The 20,798-nt window shown below is 27.3% G+C and overlaps 2 protein-coding genes across 2 annotated transcripts in view; one reads left to right on the plus strand and one right to left on the minus strand.

The window, feature by feature from the left end:
• LOC107447337 (glycogen phosphorylase) overlaps positions 1 to 15,467 on the minus strand; it is a 35,359-nt gene extending 19,892 nt beyond the window's left edge. The window contains exon 1 of the mRNA XM_016062212.3: positions 15,028 to 15,467. Within this exon, the coding sequence (XP_015917698.1) occupies positions 15,028 to 15,273 (246 nt within the window). The 5' untranslated portion in view covers positions 15,274 to 15,467. The remainder of the gene's footprint in view (positions 1 to 15,027) is intronic.
• A 1,940-nt stretch (positions 15,468 to 17,407) lies between these two features.
• Positions 17,408 to 20,798, plus strand: part of LOC107447328 (choline/ethanolamine transporter flvcr2a) — a 132,767-nt gene continuing 129,376 nt past the window's right edge. Inside the window, exon 1 of the mRNA XM_043039068.2 lies at positions 17,408 to 17,514. Within this exon, the coding sequence (XP_042895002.1) occupies positions 17,470 to 17,514 (45 nt within the window). The 5' untranslated portion in view covers positions 17,408 to 17,469. The remainder of the gene's footprint in view (positions 17,515 to 20,798) is intronic.

The following is a 20,798-nucleotide window of genomic DNA, read 5'->3' on the forward strand; positions in this document are numbered from 1 at the left end:
AGCGATAAGCTTGTCATGTCAATTACGTTGAGTAGATTATCATATGAAATAACACAAAATTTTGTAAACTAAATATTCACGGAGATTTGGATATTTTTTTTTTTATAAAAAACTAATTTTTTTGACTAACGTTTTCTTATTTTAACTCCTGAAATATTTAATGAAATTAAAAAAAATTTTTAGCTCACTTTTTAATTAATAATAAAGATATAATTTTAAAATTTGAAAAAAAAAATTAGTCAAAAATTGCGCAAGAGATGAGTATTTAAATTAATATTTAAATACAGCGCATGCGCGGAAATCATTTAAAACATTTCTTTTCCACCCTAGTTATGCTTAGAATCGTATTTGGTAACTTATAAAAAAAGACCGATTTGAATACCTTGAAAATATAAGAAGTTTCGAGCTAGATTTTTTATTTTATTGAAAGCTCAAAATGATAAAGGGTTTTCTACAAATTTCATCTTATATCATAAAACAAAATTTTATAACAAATGATAATACGCTAAAGTGATGGTTCGGACTACAAGATGTGATGTTAATAAGAAATAAAACATGTGAAATTAAACATAATTTAATAAGGACAAAATGCTACAAAAAGCTGATGTCATTTTTAATAAATCTTGTTTCATAGTACAAAATTAAATTTGGGGAAAACTCCTTACTATTCGAAGCTTTCTTTCCAAATTAACAAAAACTATTTCGAAAATTGCTAGAAACTTTATAAATTATCAAGATTTTCAAGATTTCAAAACAAAATTATTACAAAATTGTTTTTCAAATTTTAAAATGAAATTTTGATCATTAATTAAAAATTATTCTAAAATGTTTGTTTAATTTTATTAAATATTTCTGCAGTTATAGTAAGAAAACACAAATCAAATAAACTTTACAATGCATTTAATTGGAATCAGTAAGTCTCAAAATAGATCGTGTAACAAAGGGTCAACCATCAAAAAATGAATTCATTCAGGATTATGGAGTATATTTTAATCTACAAAAATGTATTTGAACATACTCTTTAAATACATAAAAACATTTATACTTACATTTTTTTCCCTTTTATGTGAATAACTTTTATTATTTCAAGCTAAATTATTATTTATTTAAAAAGTTTAAAATTGTTCTTGGAAAATATTTTTAAAATATAATTATTGAGCTAATAAAATATAATTATTAATAATTTGCATAGATTGTTGCATAAAACTAAATGCAATACAATAAGAATATTTTATTTTCCCTTTCCCGTGTTGTAGTTCATTTCAAAAGATTGGAATAAAGCGCATGAAATGAAGCCTTATGGAGGAAATTATAAATTCTCAGTAAAGTAAAAAAACAAACAAATCATCTTTTTTCTTATAAAGAACACGCTTCTTAAAAATTTGTCAAAATTTAAGTAATGTTCCATATTTACAGTAGATCTTAACCATAACGTTTTCAAAAATTTTTGAAATTCAGATGTTTTTAACTCCTTAGAGGATTTCCTCCATTCTTGATGTAAAGGCGGGTTCCACGACTCCGCCAGTGCACATGTGATCTATCTCTTCTTTTCACATTTTTTTTTTTTTTTTGCTCTAGACTTGGTTTATAACACCATTTGATCAGAGTACTTAAAATAAGTAATGACGTATAAAAGCGGTGCTGTATTATGCCGTGAGCCGGGATCGGTTATATTATTACAGCACCGAATATTGCTGTGCAGTAATATAATTAAATTCAATTATTTCATACAACGATAATAACATGTGATATTACACTATATTCAATTTTACACAAGGTAATGTTTTCAAAATAATACGTCACACGATTCGTTTCATAATATGAATTTTCCTCTAAACTCAGTGAGGTTTTTAAGTATGTATTTAGAATGGTTGTTTGACAAAGAAATTACTTATCAAGTATAGAACACAATTTAATCCACAAATGAAAAAGGTAAAAAAAAAAAAAAAAAATTAAACACACGCTTTTTTTATGCAAAAATGAATACTCATTTTTCTGCCTTTTATACACCAATATCAACATTTTGATATGGCTATAAAAGAAACAAATTCCCCCCCCCCCAAAAAAAAACGAAGTCTAAATTAAACATGTTCCTAGGAGTGAAATGCCTTTTTTAATTTTTTTTAACCCATCTAAACTATATAAAAATAACTTCAAGGCAAAACAATTCAAACCCATTTAGTTTAAATTATTCAGTCAGTTAAAATATTAGAAATGCAAATTTCTGCATAGCATTTTTTTAGGAAAAGGAAAAAATAAATAATTTTTTTTTTAAATTTGAAGCTTTTGAAATGTTATGTCAGTACTTGTTAATTATAGTAACCTTTTAACATTGCGACACTAGGCGGAAAGAACTTTTTCACTGTCATATCGTTTTTATTTTAAGGTACTGCACAGTAATTGATCGATTTCATTGGATAGTCTACGACTAAATTTTTATCAGCTCAATAATAGCTCAAAAGCATAAAATAAAATAAAAGTCAAATGATTTAAACAAATCTAAACATAAAATAAGTTGTACCAAGAATAAATATGTATGCGGTTTACATTAAATATAACAGTTCGAGGAATTAAAGTTATTTTGGTTTATTAGTTTATTTTGCACCATTAACTTGATTAACTTGAAAGATCTATAAAAAAAAATAGCAGTTTAAAAAAAAGTTTAATGATGAATAAACTAAACACTCTAGTTGATTAAATCAACATTGGTTTGAATTGCGCTTAGCACTAGCCTAACTGATTTTTTTATTACTTTTTCTGCTTCATTTAAGTAAAATGATATACTTTTTCTCCTTTAAAAAGAAAAAAAAAATTACTTGGAAATTCATATATATATATATATATATATATACTTCTTTAATAACGTGGTTTTCTTCTTATTTTATTTTCTGGACAAACCTGTTTTGCTTAGAATTTTAGGATATAGGATTCATAAAAGTTTAACTCGTTTACTTTCGAATTTTACAACTTCATTTACAGTTGTCTTTGTTTCAGTAGTTTTTATAAATAGTTCAAACTAATGTCATTTTATGATTTCGTACCTTAAAGGCGTTTATTTTACTCAAAGAAACTAAAATAAAAGTAAAATAAGAAAGTCATAAAAGTTTAACTCGTTTACTTTCGAATTTTACAACTTCATTTACAGTTGTCTTTGTTTCAGTAGTTTTTATAAATAGTTCAAACTAATGTCATTTTATGATTTCGTACCTTAAAGGCGTTTATTTTACTCAAAGAAACTAAAATAAAAGTAAAATAAGAAAGTCATAAAAGTTTAACTCGTTTACTTTCGAATTTTACAACTTCATTTACAGTTGTCTTTGTTTCAGTAGTTTTTATAAATAGTTCAAACTAATGTCATTTTATGATTTCGTACCTTAAAGGCGTTTATTTTACTCAAAGAAACTAAAATAAAAGTAAAATAAGAAAGTCATAAAAGTTTAACTCGTTTACTTTCGAATTTTACAACTTCATTTACAGTTGTCTTTGTTTCAGTAGTTTTTATAAATAGTTCAAACTAATGTCATTTTATGATTTCGTACCTTAAAGGCGTTTATTTTACTCAAAGAAACTAAAATAAAAGTAAAATAAGAAAGTCATAAAAGTTTAACTCGTTTACTTTCGAATTTTACAACTTCATTTACAGTTGTCTTTGTTTCAGTAGTTTTTATAAATAGTTCAAACTAATGTCATTTTATGATTTCGTACCTTAAAGGCGTTTATTTTACTCAAAGAAACTAAAATAAAAGTAAAATAAGAAAGTCATAAAAGTTTAACTCGTTTACTTTCGAATTTTACAACTTCATTTACAGTTGTCTTTGTTTCAGTAGTTTTTATAAATAGTTCAAACTAATGTCATTTTATGATTTCGTACCTTAAAGGCGTTTATTTTACTCAAAGAAACTAAAATAAAAGTAAAATAAGAAAGTCATAAAAGTTTAACTCGTTTACTTTCGAATTTTACAACTTCATTTACAGTTGTCTTTGTTTCAGTAGTTTTTATAAATAGTTCAAACTAATGTCATTTTATGATTTCGTACCTTAAAGGCGTTTATTTTACTCAAAGAAACTAAAATAAAAGTAAAATAAGAAAGTCATAAAAGTTTAACTCGTTTACTTTCGAATTTTACAACTTCATTTACAGTTGTCTTTGTTTCAGTAGTTTTTATAAATAGTTCAAACTAATGTCATTTTATGATTTCGTACCTTAAAGGCGTTTATTTTACTCAAAGAAACTAAAATAAAAGTAAAATAAGAAAGTCATAAAAGTTTAACTCGTTTACTTTCGAATTTTACAACTTCATTTACAGTTGTCTTTGTTTCAGTAGTTTTTATAAATAGTTCAAACTAATGTCATTTTATGATTTCGTACCTTAAAGGCGTTTATTTTACTCAAAGAAACTAAAATAAAAGTAAAATAAGAAAGTCATAAAAGTTTAACTCGTTTACTTTCGAATTTTACAACTTCATTTACAGTTGTCTTTGTTTCAGTAGTTTTTATAAATAGTTCAAACTAATGTCATTTTATGATTTCGTACCTTAAAGGCGTTTATTTTACTCAAAGAAACTAAAATAAAAGTAAAATAAGAAAGTCATAAAAGTTTAACTCGTTTACTTTCGAATTTTACAACTTCATTTACAGTTGTCTTTGTTTCAGTAGTTTTTATAAATAGTTCAAACTAATGTCATTTTATGATTTCGTACCTTAAAGGCGTTTATTTTACTCAAAGAAACTAAAATAAAAGTAAAATAAGAAAGTCATAAAAGTTTAACTCGTTTACTTTCGAATTTTACAACTTCATTTACAGTTGTCTTTGTTTCAGTAGTTTTTATAAATAGTTCAAACTAATGTCATTTTATGATTTCGTACCTTAAAGGCGTTTATTTTACTCAAAGAAACTAAAATAAAAGTAAAATAAGAAAGTCATAAAAGTTTAACTCGTTTACTTTCGAATTTTACAACTTCATTTACAGTTGTCTTTGTTTCAGTAGTTTTTATAAATAGTTCAAACTAATGTCATTTTATGATTTCGTACCTTAAAGGCGNTATGAAATTATTTTCGTAATAAAAATATTTAAAACATATCATTTGTAATTTTGTAAAATGAAAGACGTTCTAAGTAGTTGATTTGATAAAAAAAAAAATTGCGATCGAGAAGAGCAATGTATTTTAAAAGCGTGAGTAAAAAAAATAAACAATGTGCTCATGACTTTTTAAAAACTAATTTCAAAATATTGATGATACAACCTTAAAAATATCTCAATGTTTGCAACAGCTCAATGTCATGCTCAAATTGAAAAAGCATTAGTGACACTTTTTTAAAAAATCCTCTCATATTATAACTGGCAATTTTTAACGAAAAAAAAAAAAACACTTTTGGAAATTGTCAAAAATTGCTATTATGAATTAATTTAATATACTTAATTTCTTTCATCTATGGTGTATTGCATTATGATTTTTTTTTTAAATATCAATTTTTCGAAACAGTAGTTTAAAACTACTTTTTTTGTGTACTATTTCGCGATACAATCGTCATCATTAATAGAATAATATCGAAATTACTCATAGTGCAATCGTTCGTTTGGATTACACATGACGAATTTCTAATTAATACCCTTTTTTTATTATTTCAGACACTGCGATGCAATATACAGTATTAAAAAGAAGTGCGCGAGCGGGACAAAAAAAAAAAAAAAATTCAGTGTTGTAGTTTAAGTGGGAGAGCTATGAAAGAAATGTTTTTAATTTGTCAGAAGTACGATTTAGGATTAAAAAAGGTCAAAAGCTGCAGTCAAAGTTATCTTATCCCTTGAAATAACCCCTATGAACTTTCTTTAGACAGGATGTGGCGTTTGAAAAAAAAAGAGGAATTTAATAATGAATAGAAAAGTTAGAGGGATATTGTTGATAAGTCAAGCTTTTTGCACAGGAGACATTTTTTTACCAAACAATTCATTAGTGTTGTTTCCAGATAAGTACTTTACAAGCTTCCGGACTTTTTCACTAGATAACACAAAACACAGAAAAATCTTATTACCTAAATTATAGTTTTTGTTTTTTAGTGCGATATGCTTTTTTAAATAATATGAAAATATTGCTTATTATTACAGTCGCTACAAGTTTGAAAAATATCCCAATTTTGTGTCACACTTAGAAAACGAGCGAGCTTTTAATTGATTAATTAAAGCGATGAGGTGCTGAGAAAAATGTCACGTTTTTTTAATGATAATAAAACATATTTAAAAAAAAATACCACCCCCTCCGTACAAATCAGGAAGTTAGTGGAGTTTGTGGTAGATCTCGAAGGCTAAAACAAGCTGAAATTCAAGGTAAACAAGCAGCACAGATGACACAAGTTAAGCAAAGACAGGCATAATATATTCGAAATGTATATTACGTTACATAAAGTAGTTATTAAATTAACCATGAATGATTAAAAATTGTTCTTTGGAAAATGAAACCAAGTTTTTTTTAAAAATTTTTTGTTTATCTATTCATTTATTTTTAAACAGTGCGCTTGATTTGAAAATATAAATCAAGGAAAGTTCCGTTTAATTTTTTTTGCTGTTTATGCGTTAGCAACCGCTTTTCGCTGTTGCTTGTCCAGCATTTAATTTATAAACCATAGATGATTATGTCCTTCAGAGTTAGAATGCTGAAGGTTAAGTTCAAGTCAACATCTGGGTTTAGGCGAGAAACTTTTAAATAACTGACCTTTCTAATTCAAAATATATGCATGTTTCTTTTGACCCGTTTCAAAAACACTACAATAATTTTTGAAAAAATATTAAGGATTGGATTTTATTTTATAACCGTCTTTGAACAGCCGACCCAATTTTGGGTTTACGATTGTTCAACACCGTAGCCTTGTGATTTTGAACCTCATCTAGAAAAGGGAGCTCCGAGATCAATTGGGAGAAATTTGCCTTCTTGGAGGATTTTTTGATGGAACTAACCCGCATTTGCGTTACGCGGAAAGGAAAACTACGAAAACCTGACGGCAAGGAGACTCTAACCCTTGATCCATCCACTACTGAGGATATTTTGCATCAGCAGTGTGGTCGGTGCGAGCCGGGTGCGGAATTCGAATCGACCAGTCATCGCTGGGATTAGATTTTATATTTTATATCCGTCATTGAATAGCCGACCCAATTTTTGGGTTTACGACTACTAATGTTCAACTCCGTAGCCTTGTAATTTTGAACCAATCCAGGAAGATAAGGGAACTCCTGGATCAGTACCCCCGCAGGGATCGGTCACACAAACTCTTGGACATGGGCCCAGTGGACATGGACCAACCAGGCTATTCCGGCCTTCGGTGATTAAATTATAGTATTTAAGAGCTTCATAGCTTCATTCTAATCACATTGCAGACATTTAATTTATTTTGAGGAAATCCATTGTAAAGATTTCACTGGTGCTTTTACGATATTATTTTTGAAAATGTTTTTAAATTTTCAAATTTTAAGGCAATGAATCTAGATATGAGCGAAAAATTTTTTTGGCACAAGTTTTCAACTATTTAACTCTATAACAAGCTGAGCTTGAAATTAATGGTGGCACGTTTGTCCGGGACTATATTAAAATTTGATTCGGATCAGGTTCTGATTCCCAGTTTCGCTTCTTTTTAAATTTTAAATTTTGGGTTTTGGTTTCAGTTTTTCAGAATGTTGAATATGAATTGGGAATATTACTCATTCTCTGCAATGTAGTTTTTCATTTAAATTCACTTAATTAACTTTGAAAAAATCTAACAGAGACTGGGTAAACGGAGCAGAGAAAATGGGTTCAAACTAAGTAATATCTTTTAGCAACTGGTTTAAATTTTCTCAATTTCTACTTCTGATATCAAAAGAACTTGCTTAAATCATATACTGAAATTTAATTTCGAAGGAATTCTGCAAATATATGTATGATATTTATAAATAACATATATTATTCAAAATAAAGTACAAACCTTCCCAATCACGCTGATTATTTATAAATAAATGAATACTTAACAGCATAAAATAATGATAAATACATTTTTGTGTTGCTCACTTCGATATTTTTTCCAAAGACAAGTCAATGGGACTAATATTTCAGAAGTTGCAAGCATTTTTATGTTTAAAAAGTATTAGTTTGTTTGACTAGTACTGATTTACGCATGTGACGACATTGCTGTCTAGACAATAAGTAAGGTAACTTTTTCCGTCAATTTTTTTAATACTGAATTGTGGGACAAAACTAGAGTCGATAAGATAAATAGTTTAGACGCAATTAGGTGTAAATTCATACACAGTTAAATTCAAAAATAGTCCTTTTTATACAAAATGAAAAAAAAAAATTAGCAACTTTTTAACGAGATAAGACAGCTTTAATCCCATTCTAGAACAGCTATAAGAATTAATTGACAAAATCATGATAATATTTTTAAACACGCAAACGATTTAAAATGCTTTAACGGCAGATATATGAATAATAAATAAATTGAAAACGATTTATTTAGAATGTCTTTTTTCTCAATCTATGTTATTGTGAATATGCTAGAAATATGTGACCATCGCGCTCCTAAAAATGTGTTTTTGAGTATTAAAATAAAATAAATTTCTTACTTTGAAACTAATATTTCCTTGCTTAAAGTAACCAGCATATTTTAAGCATACATTTCAAGTCCTATTAATTCATATATAGTATAGCTCAATTCAGCGTGAAAACTTAATCGGAAACAACACTTCATTTGTCTAGATAGCAATGTCTTAGATATAAATGAGCATAAGTGCAAAATCATGCTTTTTGAACATAAAATCTTTGCGCTTTCTTGAAGTTTAGTTCGATTGCCTTATGTTTGACATCATTTGATTCAGCATGAAGATATACAAGAAACAATACTTCATTTGTTTTGATAACTATGACATATGTGTAAAAAAAGCAGAAGTAACCTGTATAAAATTATAGTATTTGTACATAAAATGCTTATAACTTCGATTGTCTCATGTTTAGATATTTTGGTGCAATGCATAACCGATTCTGAGGATGCATTAGAGTATTATTTATACAATCAAGTTTTTAGTAAAAATTATTTCATTTATTTAATTGAAACATTTTTATAAAAACTTAAAAATTTAAGTTCTGAAATTTAATGTTCTGTTAAAAATATCTCATCACCCCAATGCAACTTACAAAGACAGATTTCGATAAAGAAAAAAAAGGAAAGAAAAATTACAATGAACAAAAAACAAGAAAAATCGCTAAAAGTATCAAGATAAATAACGAGAACATAAAAGAATAAAAATTCTATGCGAAATAAATCTTAATTACTTTAAAAAGTTAAATAATGTTATCCAATCAGCGCGTTTTCTCATCGCTTTACGAACAATAGGCATGACTTCGAAATTTTGCAAGATGAAATGTGTCACAAATGGAATTGTAATTATAGTCTAGAAAATTCAGCATTTTGTAAGGATGTGTTCATCATTCTGTAAATATTGGATGTCATGCATTATATCAAGGTTGCTTAAACTGTAGGTTCGCTAGAAACCTGTATCATAACCAATTCACGACCTTTTAACATAATTGACAATTAAAAGATCACTTTTTATTTTGGGAGATATTCCATTCATGCTCACAGGATGCGCCGTGTTGCCCGTACTTTATACATTCATAGATTCCTTGTTAAAAATGATGTAAAAATAGTAAGCAAGCCATAAATTATAATAATATTTAAGACAGGATCAAATCGAATGATTCGTTTCTGAGGAATTTGGGCTTGAAAACATCAAAACCTGTTTGATTGTCAATCGAAACAGAGATGAGCTGAAAGGTTATCGCTAGAATCACCTTCAAATTTCATCAGGCAACCAAACTGGTTTTGATGTTTTTCATCCTAATTAGTGGTTCGACAGATTTCGAAGAGCGTCTTTATTTCTTTCAAGCTTTAACACTACTTTGCAACCTTTAATGTGTTTCTTTCTTTTTTTTTAAAATCTGTTTTTGACAAGGGTTCTGAAAATATATATATGACGAGCAGTGGTTACAGAGCACCCTGTATAATAAACTTCATTTATAATTTGTAAAAGTGAGGTCGCTGGTGAACATTTTCCCTTTAATCTTCAGTAGAAAAAGTTTAAGAGGCCGGTTCTAAATTGCTATTTGTTTTGATGCACAAAGAGCAGTTATTTTGGAGAACAGCCTAATTTTCAGGGGGGAAAAAAACATTAAAATTGGCTTTAAAACGGAATTCATTGTTATAACAGCCGAACATTTTCCGTCATGAAATCTACTTGTAGCGTGATGGATTGGTAAACGATGTTTTGGCGATGAGGAAAAGCTTGCTTCAAGTTTTTTCATTTTGATGCTTTTATTTTTAAATCGAAAACTTTTATAGAAAACTTCTGTCCTTTCTTTAACTGTTTTATACGAAAGACAGTAAATACACACCTTTTCCAATATTTTAAAATTTATTTTAAAAACTTTCTATAATTTTCCGAACTTCGATTTCTTTAAAAATATTTAAGAATCAAAATACACTGCCCTACAATAAGGGAAGATACATTTTCAGTTTTTGACATTGTTTTTAAAAATTCCTCAAGAAATACAGGATTATTTTACCTCTTTAGTGATGTTTAGTTCACGCAATTTTTCATACTTAGCAATAAGATTTAAAGCTTTCAAAGGATTGGGAGACCATCAATAACTCACGAAAGAAAACAAGTATTTTTGAACACCCTATGCCAGAAAATCAAGAAAATAAGTTTGTAACTTGTATCCTTTACTTTAGTAGTTATTTATAATAACAGCATAAAATTTCGTTAACTTAGAATAAAATTAATGGAGATATGGATATTTTTTTATTTATAAACCGCATTAATAAATATTAATTGAGATATAGATATTTTTATAAAAATTAAACTTTTTGTCTTACGTTTTTTTCTTGTTATAACTTTATAAATATTCAATGGAATGAAATTTTTTTTTTGGAGCAATTTGAAATCAATACCCCAAATCGAAACCTTTTATCGTTTTAAGCTTTCTTTTAAAAAGTACAAAAACTATTTAGAAAATTGCTTAAAATTAACTTTTTAAAACATTCAAATCAAACTTTTTCATTAGTTGCCAAATACAATTCACCACAAAAAATGAAAAAAAAAAAGGTTTTAAATGTTTTCTGCGCATTATAAAAGGACTACTTTAAATATTTATATCTTGCACAGTTTTTAACGATTTATTTTTAAATTTTAAATCAATAATTTTGTAATTAATTTTAAATTGCTTCAAACATTTTGTTTAATTCCATTGAATATTTTTAAAGTTATTGCAAAAAGAAAAAAAAAACGTACAAAAAAAATAGTTTTTAATAAAAATGTCCATATCTCCAGAAATATTTACGCTAGGTTTGCAAAATTTTATGCAGCTATTAAAAATAACAACTTAAGTAATCGATACAAGTTACAAGCTCATTGTTTGATTTTCTGGCAAAAATACTTGTTCTCTTTCGTAATTTATTGTAGGTCTTACAAACCTCTGAAAGCTTTAAATCTTATTGCTAAGTATGAAAAATCGCATGTACTAAACAGCTCTGAAGTTACAAAATAATCCTGTAAGTATTTCTTGAGAAATTTAAAAACATGTCAAAAATTAAAGTCCATTATTGTAGGGTAGAGTAAATTAAGATATTAAAAATTCAAAAAAAGAGTAATACTTTTTAACAAAAACTTTTATTATTTATACTTTAAATGGGAACTTTCCAAAGGGCATATTTTTACATCAAACTGTTTTTAAGTATAGTTTCCATGTAACTAATTTCAAATTTTCAAAAATTTCCTCAAGATAACAGCAAAATACACAAAAAAATCTTTTTACAAACATGCAAATCGTGTTTTTCTCCTAAACGATTTATAAATGTGGTTTATTCCTATATAACACCAAGCTTTCAAAATACTATTTCTTTCTCAGTAGTTATCTGTCCAGTTAAAATTGTTACCACACTTTTAATTTCGTAACAGAGCTTTTAGAAATACAACTATTTGTATCAACGGGGAATTGTGAAAACCGAAATGAGCCAAAAACTTTAAAAGCTTGGTAAAATTAAAGTTGAAAAATCTCTAATACTGCATGCATTAAAAATCAAGTTAAGTAAATGTGCCCATGTTTATTGATATTACTTTTTTACCAATTAAAGTATAACTATTACTTTTTTTTAAGGAAACTAATGTTTTTTTACGTTGCTGTTATTAGAAAAAAAAATCTAAATTCTTTAGACTTAAGAAATTTTTTTTGATGATCAACTATTGATTATCTCTCAAAATGCACTAATAATTTCGATAATTTACGGATAATTCACTCTCATTCTTTCGTCTTACTTAGCTGTGCACTTTTAATTCCGAATTTTTCACTACAACTTATCTGAATCCCTGTTTTCATATGCAATACATTTCGTAGATAGTTTGTAGAAAGAAAAATACAGAGAATGCTGCCCACAAAGAGTTGGGAAAAAAAGGAATTTCAATAACGTTTGATTTAATAGTCGGATTTTCACGAACTAAGATGCAATCTTACTGTTTCGAGGGCTTAAACTTTAAATGCGTTAATTTATTTGTACAGACGATATTTGTGTAAACATAAAACTATATTTTGTCTTTCTCAACGCACGTTAATAACATATTTAAGAAAATCCAAAAATTTTTGCATTTTCTCAAATAGTTCCAAAGATATGACTTAGTTCGCAAATGGTGAAGTTAGCATTAAGGGGCTCAAAACCTTTAATCGCTCACCAGACTAAACTATTGGGACCCGATCATACTTACCAGATTGCGGGTATCATTTATATTTTGAGGATCAAGAACTCAAATCTGTCGTAAAAAAATTGTGTTTATTTAGAGAAAGTAAATCTTCATGTTAATTACATATTAACTTTGTAAACTAGCTATTTTTTCAGGTTTATCTCTCAAACAATTAAGTTAGTGCGTAAAAATCCAATTATTAGATCAAAAGTAATTCGATGTACTGTAATCGATTTTGCGGAGGCTGACTCTTTTTCTTTCAGAACCGTCACTGAAGTCCACTGGGGAAAGGACTAGCCAGGCGGTATCACCTGCCCATACACTCTGTAGCGTGGAGGCAGCAGGTTCGAACCCTGAATGTATCTTCGAGCTCTCATTCACTGAATCGCACCTTCTGTCTTTCTACTTGACAAAGGCTTATAAGTCGGTCTTATGTATCTGAGCACACAAGCCAGCATGTATGTGTACTAAGAAATAAATAGGGGCCTTCCTGGCCAAGCCGTATAGTCCACCAAACGCTATGGGAAGCGTGGAGGTGGAGAGTTCGAATCCCACTATAACACTGGATGTATTCTGCGTGATGTCTTTCACTGAGTTGTTCTACCTGTCCTTCTACTCGACAAGAGTTTAATAAGCCTAAAAAATTGAGCACACAAGTCTGCAAATATATGTAATTTCAATAAAGAAATAAATGAAGTCCACGGGGATCACCAGCAAGCTATTTATTAGCTTTTTATCTTTTTGCTAGAGAATGACGGAGCAAACTTTCAATATTTTTATAAATTTAAAAAAAAAAAAAAATTGCTGTGAAATTTCCTAATTTTTAACTAGTATAGAGTTCATGATTAAAACAATATATTTTATCTCAACAATGTATAATTTAAATTTGAAATTCTAATCACACGACTTCTTGAAACCAAAGTGGTAGTTAAAATAAGAAACTATCTACCACTCTAAATCATAAATTCACTAACATTTTTATAGCCTAGTTACTTTTAACTTCCAGAATACAAGACCAAAGTGGCTTTCCCCATTCCTCCCCCCCCCCGTCCTGTATTGAGAGTTTCATCACACTGCTTTGAGAACAATGTATTTTTAGCACAACCCTCACGCACCTTCAAGTTTATAATTTTCCTTACCAGACTGATTTAGTGCAAATATAATATTACTTTAATGGCACTTAAAATCCTCAACCACAAATACGCTTTTCTAGTTACACATAGAAACAAGAAGGACTTGTCATTGAGATTAGCTAGGGAAAGAAGTTAGTGCCTCTAACTTTTTTCAGCTTAGTTTTTTCAGTTAGTTTTAGTTCAGTTCAGTTAATTTAATTTAAAGAAAAAAAGTTCGAATTTAATTTTTCTTAAAGGAAAAAAAAAAATTAAAAAAATAAATAAAAGAAAATTTTTTTTCCAACTGGGACGAAAATTTTACTTTTATTAATTACATTATTGTAAGAGTTTTATACATGCAATACAAAAGGATTTTAATAATGAGTACATTTTTATTTGACTAATAAAAACAATTATGATATTCAAAATTTTTTTAAGTCTTCTTAAGTTTTTATTGGGTCACAAACGGCATACTTTCTGGAAGAGGAGTACAGTAGAACGAAAAAAGGGATAATGATTGATTTTAGATAACGGAGGAAGAAAACCAAATTATCTAAACAATAATTGTAAATAAACTGATAGCTGACATAATTAGGATTTTTTACAGGTTTTGTATTAGGGTCCTATGGCTAATTTTACACCTTACTAGAAATAGATTGCAAAAATTTTGTAGCTAAAGTTACTAGAATTTTAAAAACTGGGGGATAAAATTTTTTGAGGAAATTTGACAATTTATGTAAAATTAATGCAATAAATTTGGCAAACTATTTAAAAATAAAGATTAGATTTAAATATTTTAAAAGAGAAATTTCTGTAAAAATGTTATAATCTGCCTGACAGATTTTTTTTTTAATAATATGGCAGTATTATTAATTTTTTAAACTACTAAACTAAAGTTTTGTATTCACTTGTAAAAATTGAAAGATTTCCAGCATAAACATGAAATGAAACATTTAATAACCCCATTCCCATTTTTTTCGAACTAAATATAAAATTTAATTGCAATTTTAAAACTAAAATACTTCAAAAATTTAAATCATTAGTCTAATAAAATATTTAAACTACATTGATAACAAATGAAAATGTTTGAGAAACATAAAATTTTTTACACATGCAAAAAAAAAGGAATCAATAATAATATTGCATAAAATATTACCTTGGGATCTTTTTCATAGTAATATTGCTGAGTTCGAATCCAACGTGAAACAAGGTGATCTTTGACAGTATGTGCAAGAGCAAAATAATAGTCACGCTGAGTTGCAACATTTCGATCTTTTACTAACGTATAATGCAAATGCCGATTAAATGTTTTTTTAACCTCAGCAATATTTTCAACCCCGGCGATCCCCCGAACACTGATTTGTTTCCGTTTATCTTGATCAGTACGAGGAACAGCTGACATTTTTGCTTTGATAATCGCACAGGTCCGTCACTGAATACGAAAAGTCCTCGAACTGATACCTCTCCGAATATCCGTTTCTCCTTCTCTGACAGAAAGGTCGCGCATGCGCTCTCATTACGCTCATTACGTAACCTTTAAACTACTGCTTGTCAGAGAAAGCATGTCAGAGTTCCGATTTCTCCTATGCTACAAGTACTTTCTTTACACGTTACAGCCAGTTGGCGAAAAACGATCTGTAGTTAATATATGGCTTGGCAGGAAAATGGGAAGCCAATCTTTCCGAAAAATGAGCCAATGGAGCGGGAATTTTGAATTGCTTTTAAGATAGGAAAAGTGATTAATGCTATTTCATAGTCACTCTCATTGCAAAATATTATTAATAGTAGCTAAAAAAAATTATAAAATTAAAATTATAATCTATTTTACGTATAAATCATACGAAATATAGATTATAATAATATATAACTTGGTACTCGTATATATACTTGGAATTAAATTAAGGAAATTATTTAAACCAAAATACAAAGTGAGTTCAAAACACAAAGCATGTAAAAAATGCTGTAAATAAAACTGAAACGTTACTTTTAGTTTACACACTCACTTCAAATGTTAATAGTTGGAAATTCAAATTCAAATGAAATAAATGAAATTCAAATTGTTATGAAAAATTGTTGAAAATTCAATGATGGTTGAAAATTCAAATGTTAATAGTTGGTATATGGAAATCCAAATAAAATAATAATGATAAATGAAGCATCCTAATTATTGAAGATCTAAGCATTTTATCCAAATGTTTTGCATTACAGTTTTCTGATATCCACGTTAGACTACTAAAGTAAATTTAAAGTCCAATTAAAGGGCTTTACTAAAAAGTATCGCTATAATCAAGTTTATAATACATATTATAAGTTAGGCTGCATATTACTTACAATATTAGTTTGATTTTAGCCTTTCATAAAAAAAAAGATTAAAATCAAAAAGTTAATGTTACAATCAATACGAATATTAAATATATATAAATGTAGACAAATTACAAATAATGACTCATAAACAGTAAACTATAGTTTTGATTCTACAAGAATTGAAACTATAGTATATCTGCTTATGAGATATCATTTGGGTTTCCCCTCACTTTTTTTCGCTTTATTCGTAGACTTTCGCTTTTCATGTAATTATAATAATTCAAATCATAAAGAATTATCAGATGTAGACGAAACTCCCACAAACTTGGCAAAAATTCAAAGACAAAATGAAATCCAGTTGAAAAATATTGATAAACAAATTTCGATTATTAAAAATAATGCGAAAAAAATGAAATTTTCATATTTTCATTTTCTTCTCATTTTTTTTTTTGCTTCAAGCTAATTTCTTTAAAATTGTTTAATTATTATTATTACCATTGAATTTTGTTTGCAAAATTACCTATTATTTCAAATTTATTTTTAAATAAAAAGTTGCCACTCGTCCTTTTTATAAAATTTAAAATTACCGACAAATTATTTTCTAAATCATAATATAAATAGTTCAAAATCTAAGTCACTAGAAAGTCAGAAATGGCTTTATGTTCCTCTGAATTTATTTAACTTATATGATTGCTCATCGGACACAAATGTGTCCACAGTTTTACTGTACAAAATGGAACAATAAAAGCAGGACATATAATTGAAAACATCTTGAGTAATATTAGGAAAAATACAGTAAATTTAATAGGCTTTTGACATCATATCATGTTGCTTTTGTTTCAAAGCGATTTTTTAAAACATGCTATGACACTTAAGTGTTATTTATACTTAAGTATTTGGTATTTCATGGTATTTATAAAGATTTGTTGACAATAAAATATTCTTGTTGCAAAATATTCTATAAATAGGATTTGTTATTGACTTTAAAAATACCTTTGCCATTTCTCGAATTATTGTAACATTTTATTAAGTCTGGATAATGTTATAGCGTAATCAAAAAGATTATTGTTATATTTCCCAATAATAGTTTTTTTTAAATAATGTAATTTTTACGATTGCATTCGTAAGTCTGCCAAGAATAATCAGTAATAAGTTCGTCAAGTTTGCTGGTGGTGTTAGTCGAAAGTCCGAAAACATTTGGAATTGATTTAATAATTGCTAATGTTAAAATGGTTCGATTAGAATCTCTTTTCCTAAGCTGTAAGTGAAAGCTGTTTACACGGACTCTTATTTTATGAGGTCACATTTCATGAATACAAAGATTTTCAGCATAAACATTGTAAGTCAAATTTAACAATTTTAGTCTCTTCCTTTCATTATTTCACAAACTTTACATGATTTCAAGCTAATGAAATGATAATAATAATTCTCTATTTAATAGATTAACAAAGTAAAACAAAATTAAAATTTAATTTCATTTCGAAAAAATGTTTATACAAATTAATAATATTAACGCATGTTTATTTGTGCTTTTAAACTTGTTGTGTGAAAAGAGATTATCCGACCTAAAAGCATGGGATAGTTAATTATGTTGCTTTTGCATTGAAGTAGATGAAAAATTAAAATTGTTTTGCTGTGTGGAATTTTAGCAGTATTTTAAAGATGACAGTTGCTAATTAAAAGGAAAATTTACCTCTCTCCTTTTAACTTACGTGAAAATCAAGAAATGTTCTTATGAGAGGGGCACGTAATTTTGATTTTAATATCAAAAAATGGCTTTAATAGCTGCTAATTGTGCCTACGCACATTATGGACTTTCACGCATATTAAACCAAAAATAATTTTAGATTTATTTGTTTGCTTCGATCTAAAATAATCATTCTGGGAAAGTGTATAAATTGAAACCTTCAACATCAAGAAAAACGAATTTATCACTAACAAAAAATTTTTTTTTTCAAAATTCGAAGCAAATTTCACACGTGGAAAGGCATAAAAATATTAAATAGCTGTTTCTAGGTCACTTGTGTGTGCTACATAACATTATCCAAACATTTTGTTTGGCATTACATAACAACATTATCCATATTCAAACATTTTGTTTGGCATTACATAAAATAGGAATTGCGAATTACAGGAATTTTGTGAAATTTTTGGAGGTTCTGCACAAACCATTAATTTGCATAAAGAAAATCTAGTTTTTCATTCAAAAAATCATACTATATATGAAAAAGGAGAAATGAACCAAAAATTTAACAGAATTTTTAATTATCAGATCATATCGGAAACTTTTTATTAAATTTTATTTTGCGCTTTATTTTACAAATTTTATCTCTTAAAGCAAATGCAAAATATGACTAATTCATGCAAAAAATTCCTAGAAATGTTACTTAACTTTAAGTCCTTTTAACTTCTAAACTAAATCATACTAATAACCTTATGTTGAAAGTTGCTTTGAACTGACCGATGTTTATGAGAAAAAAAACTGTCACGTGACTGTTTTTCTTTTACAGTACTCGAAGGAGAGAGTGAGTTCTTCCTCGATTTCGTCATTATTTTATCATTTATTTTAATTTAATATAGTTGACTAAAATTTGTTACATGTTTTTTGTTTAAATAATCTTATAGCTTAATAATCACGTTTTTTATTTTTTTTACTTTCATTTTGCCATAGACTTTTTATTCGCACTATATTTCAAGATCGAATTAAATAAATTAATAATAAGTATTATACTTGCATGCATATCAAACTAGTTTAATATTTTTCCGTAGTAACTTCATAGTTATTTTTCACTTGTTATTGACGAAATTGTTGTCTTAAGCTTACTATATCTCACGACTTTTCATTTAAAAGTTTTATTATCATTTATTATCATAGGAATCATAGTAATAACCTTATGTTAAAATTTGCTTTAAATTGACCGATGTTTATGAAAAAATCAATCAGGTGACTAATTTTTCCACAGTACTCGAGGGAGAAAATGAGTTCCTCCTTGATTTTAACAACATTTTATTATTTATTTACATTTTATACAGTTGACTAAAATGTGCTATATCTGTTTTGTTTAAATAATTTTATTGCTTAATGATTATATTTTTTATATTTTCATTTTGCCACAGGCTGTTTTTATTCGCACTACTTTTTATGATCGAATGAAATAAGTTGATAATAAGTATTATACTTGCATAAGTATCAAAAGAGTTTAATATTTTCCGGCCGTAATTTCATAGTTATTTTTCACTTGTCATTGACAAAATTGTGGTCTTAAGCTTCTTAATCTCTAGACTTTTCATATTTTCTTTATTTGAGTCTTTACTGCTCATTGATACTTTGTAATTGAGCCTCAACAAAATTTTCATATCTTTTTGAAAATTTTCGTGCTTGTATTTTACTTGCGAAATTGGGTCAAAAACAGCCATTATTTGTTTTTCTTCATTTCGTTTTTGAGAATGATTAATGGCAAATAAAAGGTTTTTGCATAGCTCTCGAAAGGCATTTAAAAAAAATATTTTAGATAAAACAAATAGCTCCAAAATTGCCATTTTTCACTATTTATGTTCCGTTCCTAAAAATGTAAATTTTTCATCAGCAAAACGGCGATTACTTGAAATACTTAACGTTAAATCAACCAAAAAATTTTCCTTATTTCGGTATCTATACCAAAACCCGAAGCTATGACCAGTTCTCATCCCCCCCCCCAAAAAAAAGAGACTATTTTCAGCGTCATAAAAAATATGCGCCTCACACTTTTTTTTATTGTCATTTATAGCTGCAAAAGTATAATATATTTTACGGAAAACATTCTTATTTTAATAATACTATTATAAAATTGCTGTATCATTAAATAAAGTAAATAGTAGTAATACTTAAATATTTAGAATAATTATGGAAAATTAAATGACTTCTCAGTACATTTATCTATAATTTTTTTCATAGGAAGGAAAAACTCGCTGAAATAAAAATATGCGGAAGCTAATGCAAGAAATGAAATCTAAAACGCTGATAACAACACACAATGCAACTCACAGCTAGAATAAATAGTTTTTACTTGTTTCATTTTTAACGTTGAATTATTCAACTTCTCTTATAGTCAGTTAAGAAATATATTCAATTGTTGAAAATTGTTTTAGCAGTTGCATAGTTTTTTTTAAATTTAATATCATATTACTTCGAAATGTTTTTAAATAATAAATACAATTCAATAGATAGCTTATCAGGAGTGATGTCAACATAAAAATTATATTGGAAAAAGAATAGAGAAGAACATGAATCTGCTATCAGAATAATCTTTTTATAAATAGTATACACGAAAAAAGAACATTAAAAATTGAGTCATTATAGAATTTTAACGAAAAGAAATATTTTGTGAAAATTCTTATCTATATGTTAAACAAAAAACATATGTTAAAGAAAAAACATCTATTTTTATATTTGAACTTAAACAACGTATCACAATAACGATTAATTTACGCAAAACTGATAATCTAAGTTAATTTTAATTATAATTCAGATAAAAAAAAATTAAAAATATTTTTTTTAAGGAATTAAAAAAATCTAATTACTAATAACACTTTGTATTCAGGCTATATGCAAACTATATGAAGAACTATAAACTATATAATAAG

The sequence above is a fragment of the Parasteatoda tepidariorum genome, chromosome X1 (genome assembly GCF_043381705.1).
Source record: "Parasteatoda tepidariorum isolate YZ-2023 chromosome X1, CAS_Ptep_4.0, whole genome shotgun sequence".
Classification (NCBI taxonomy): Eukaryota; Metazoa; Arthropoda; class Arachnida; order Araneae; family Theridiidae; genus Parasteatoda; species Parasteatoda tepidariorum.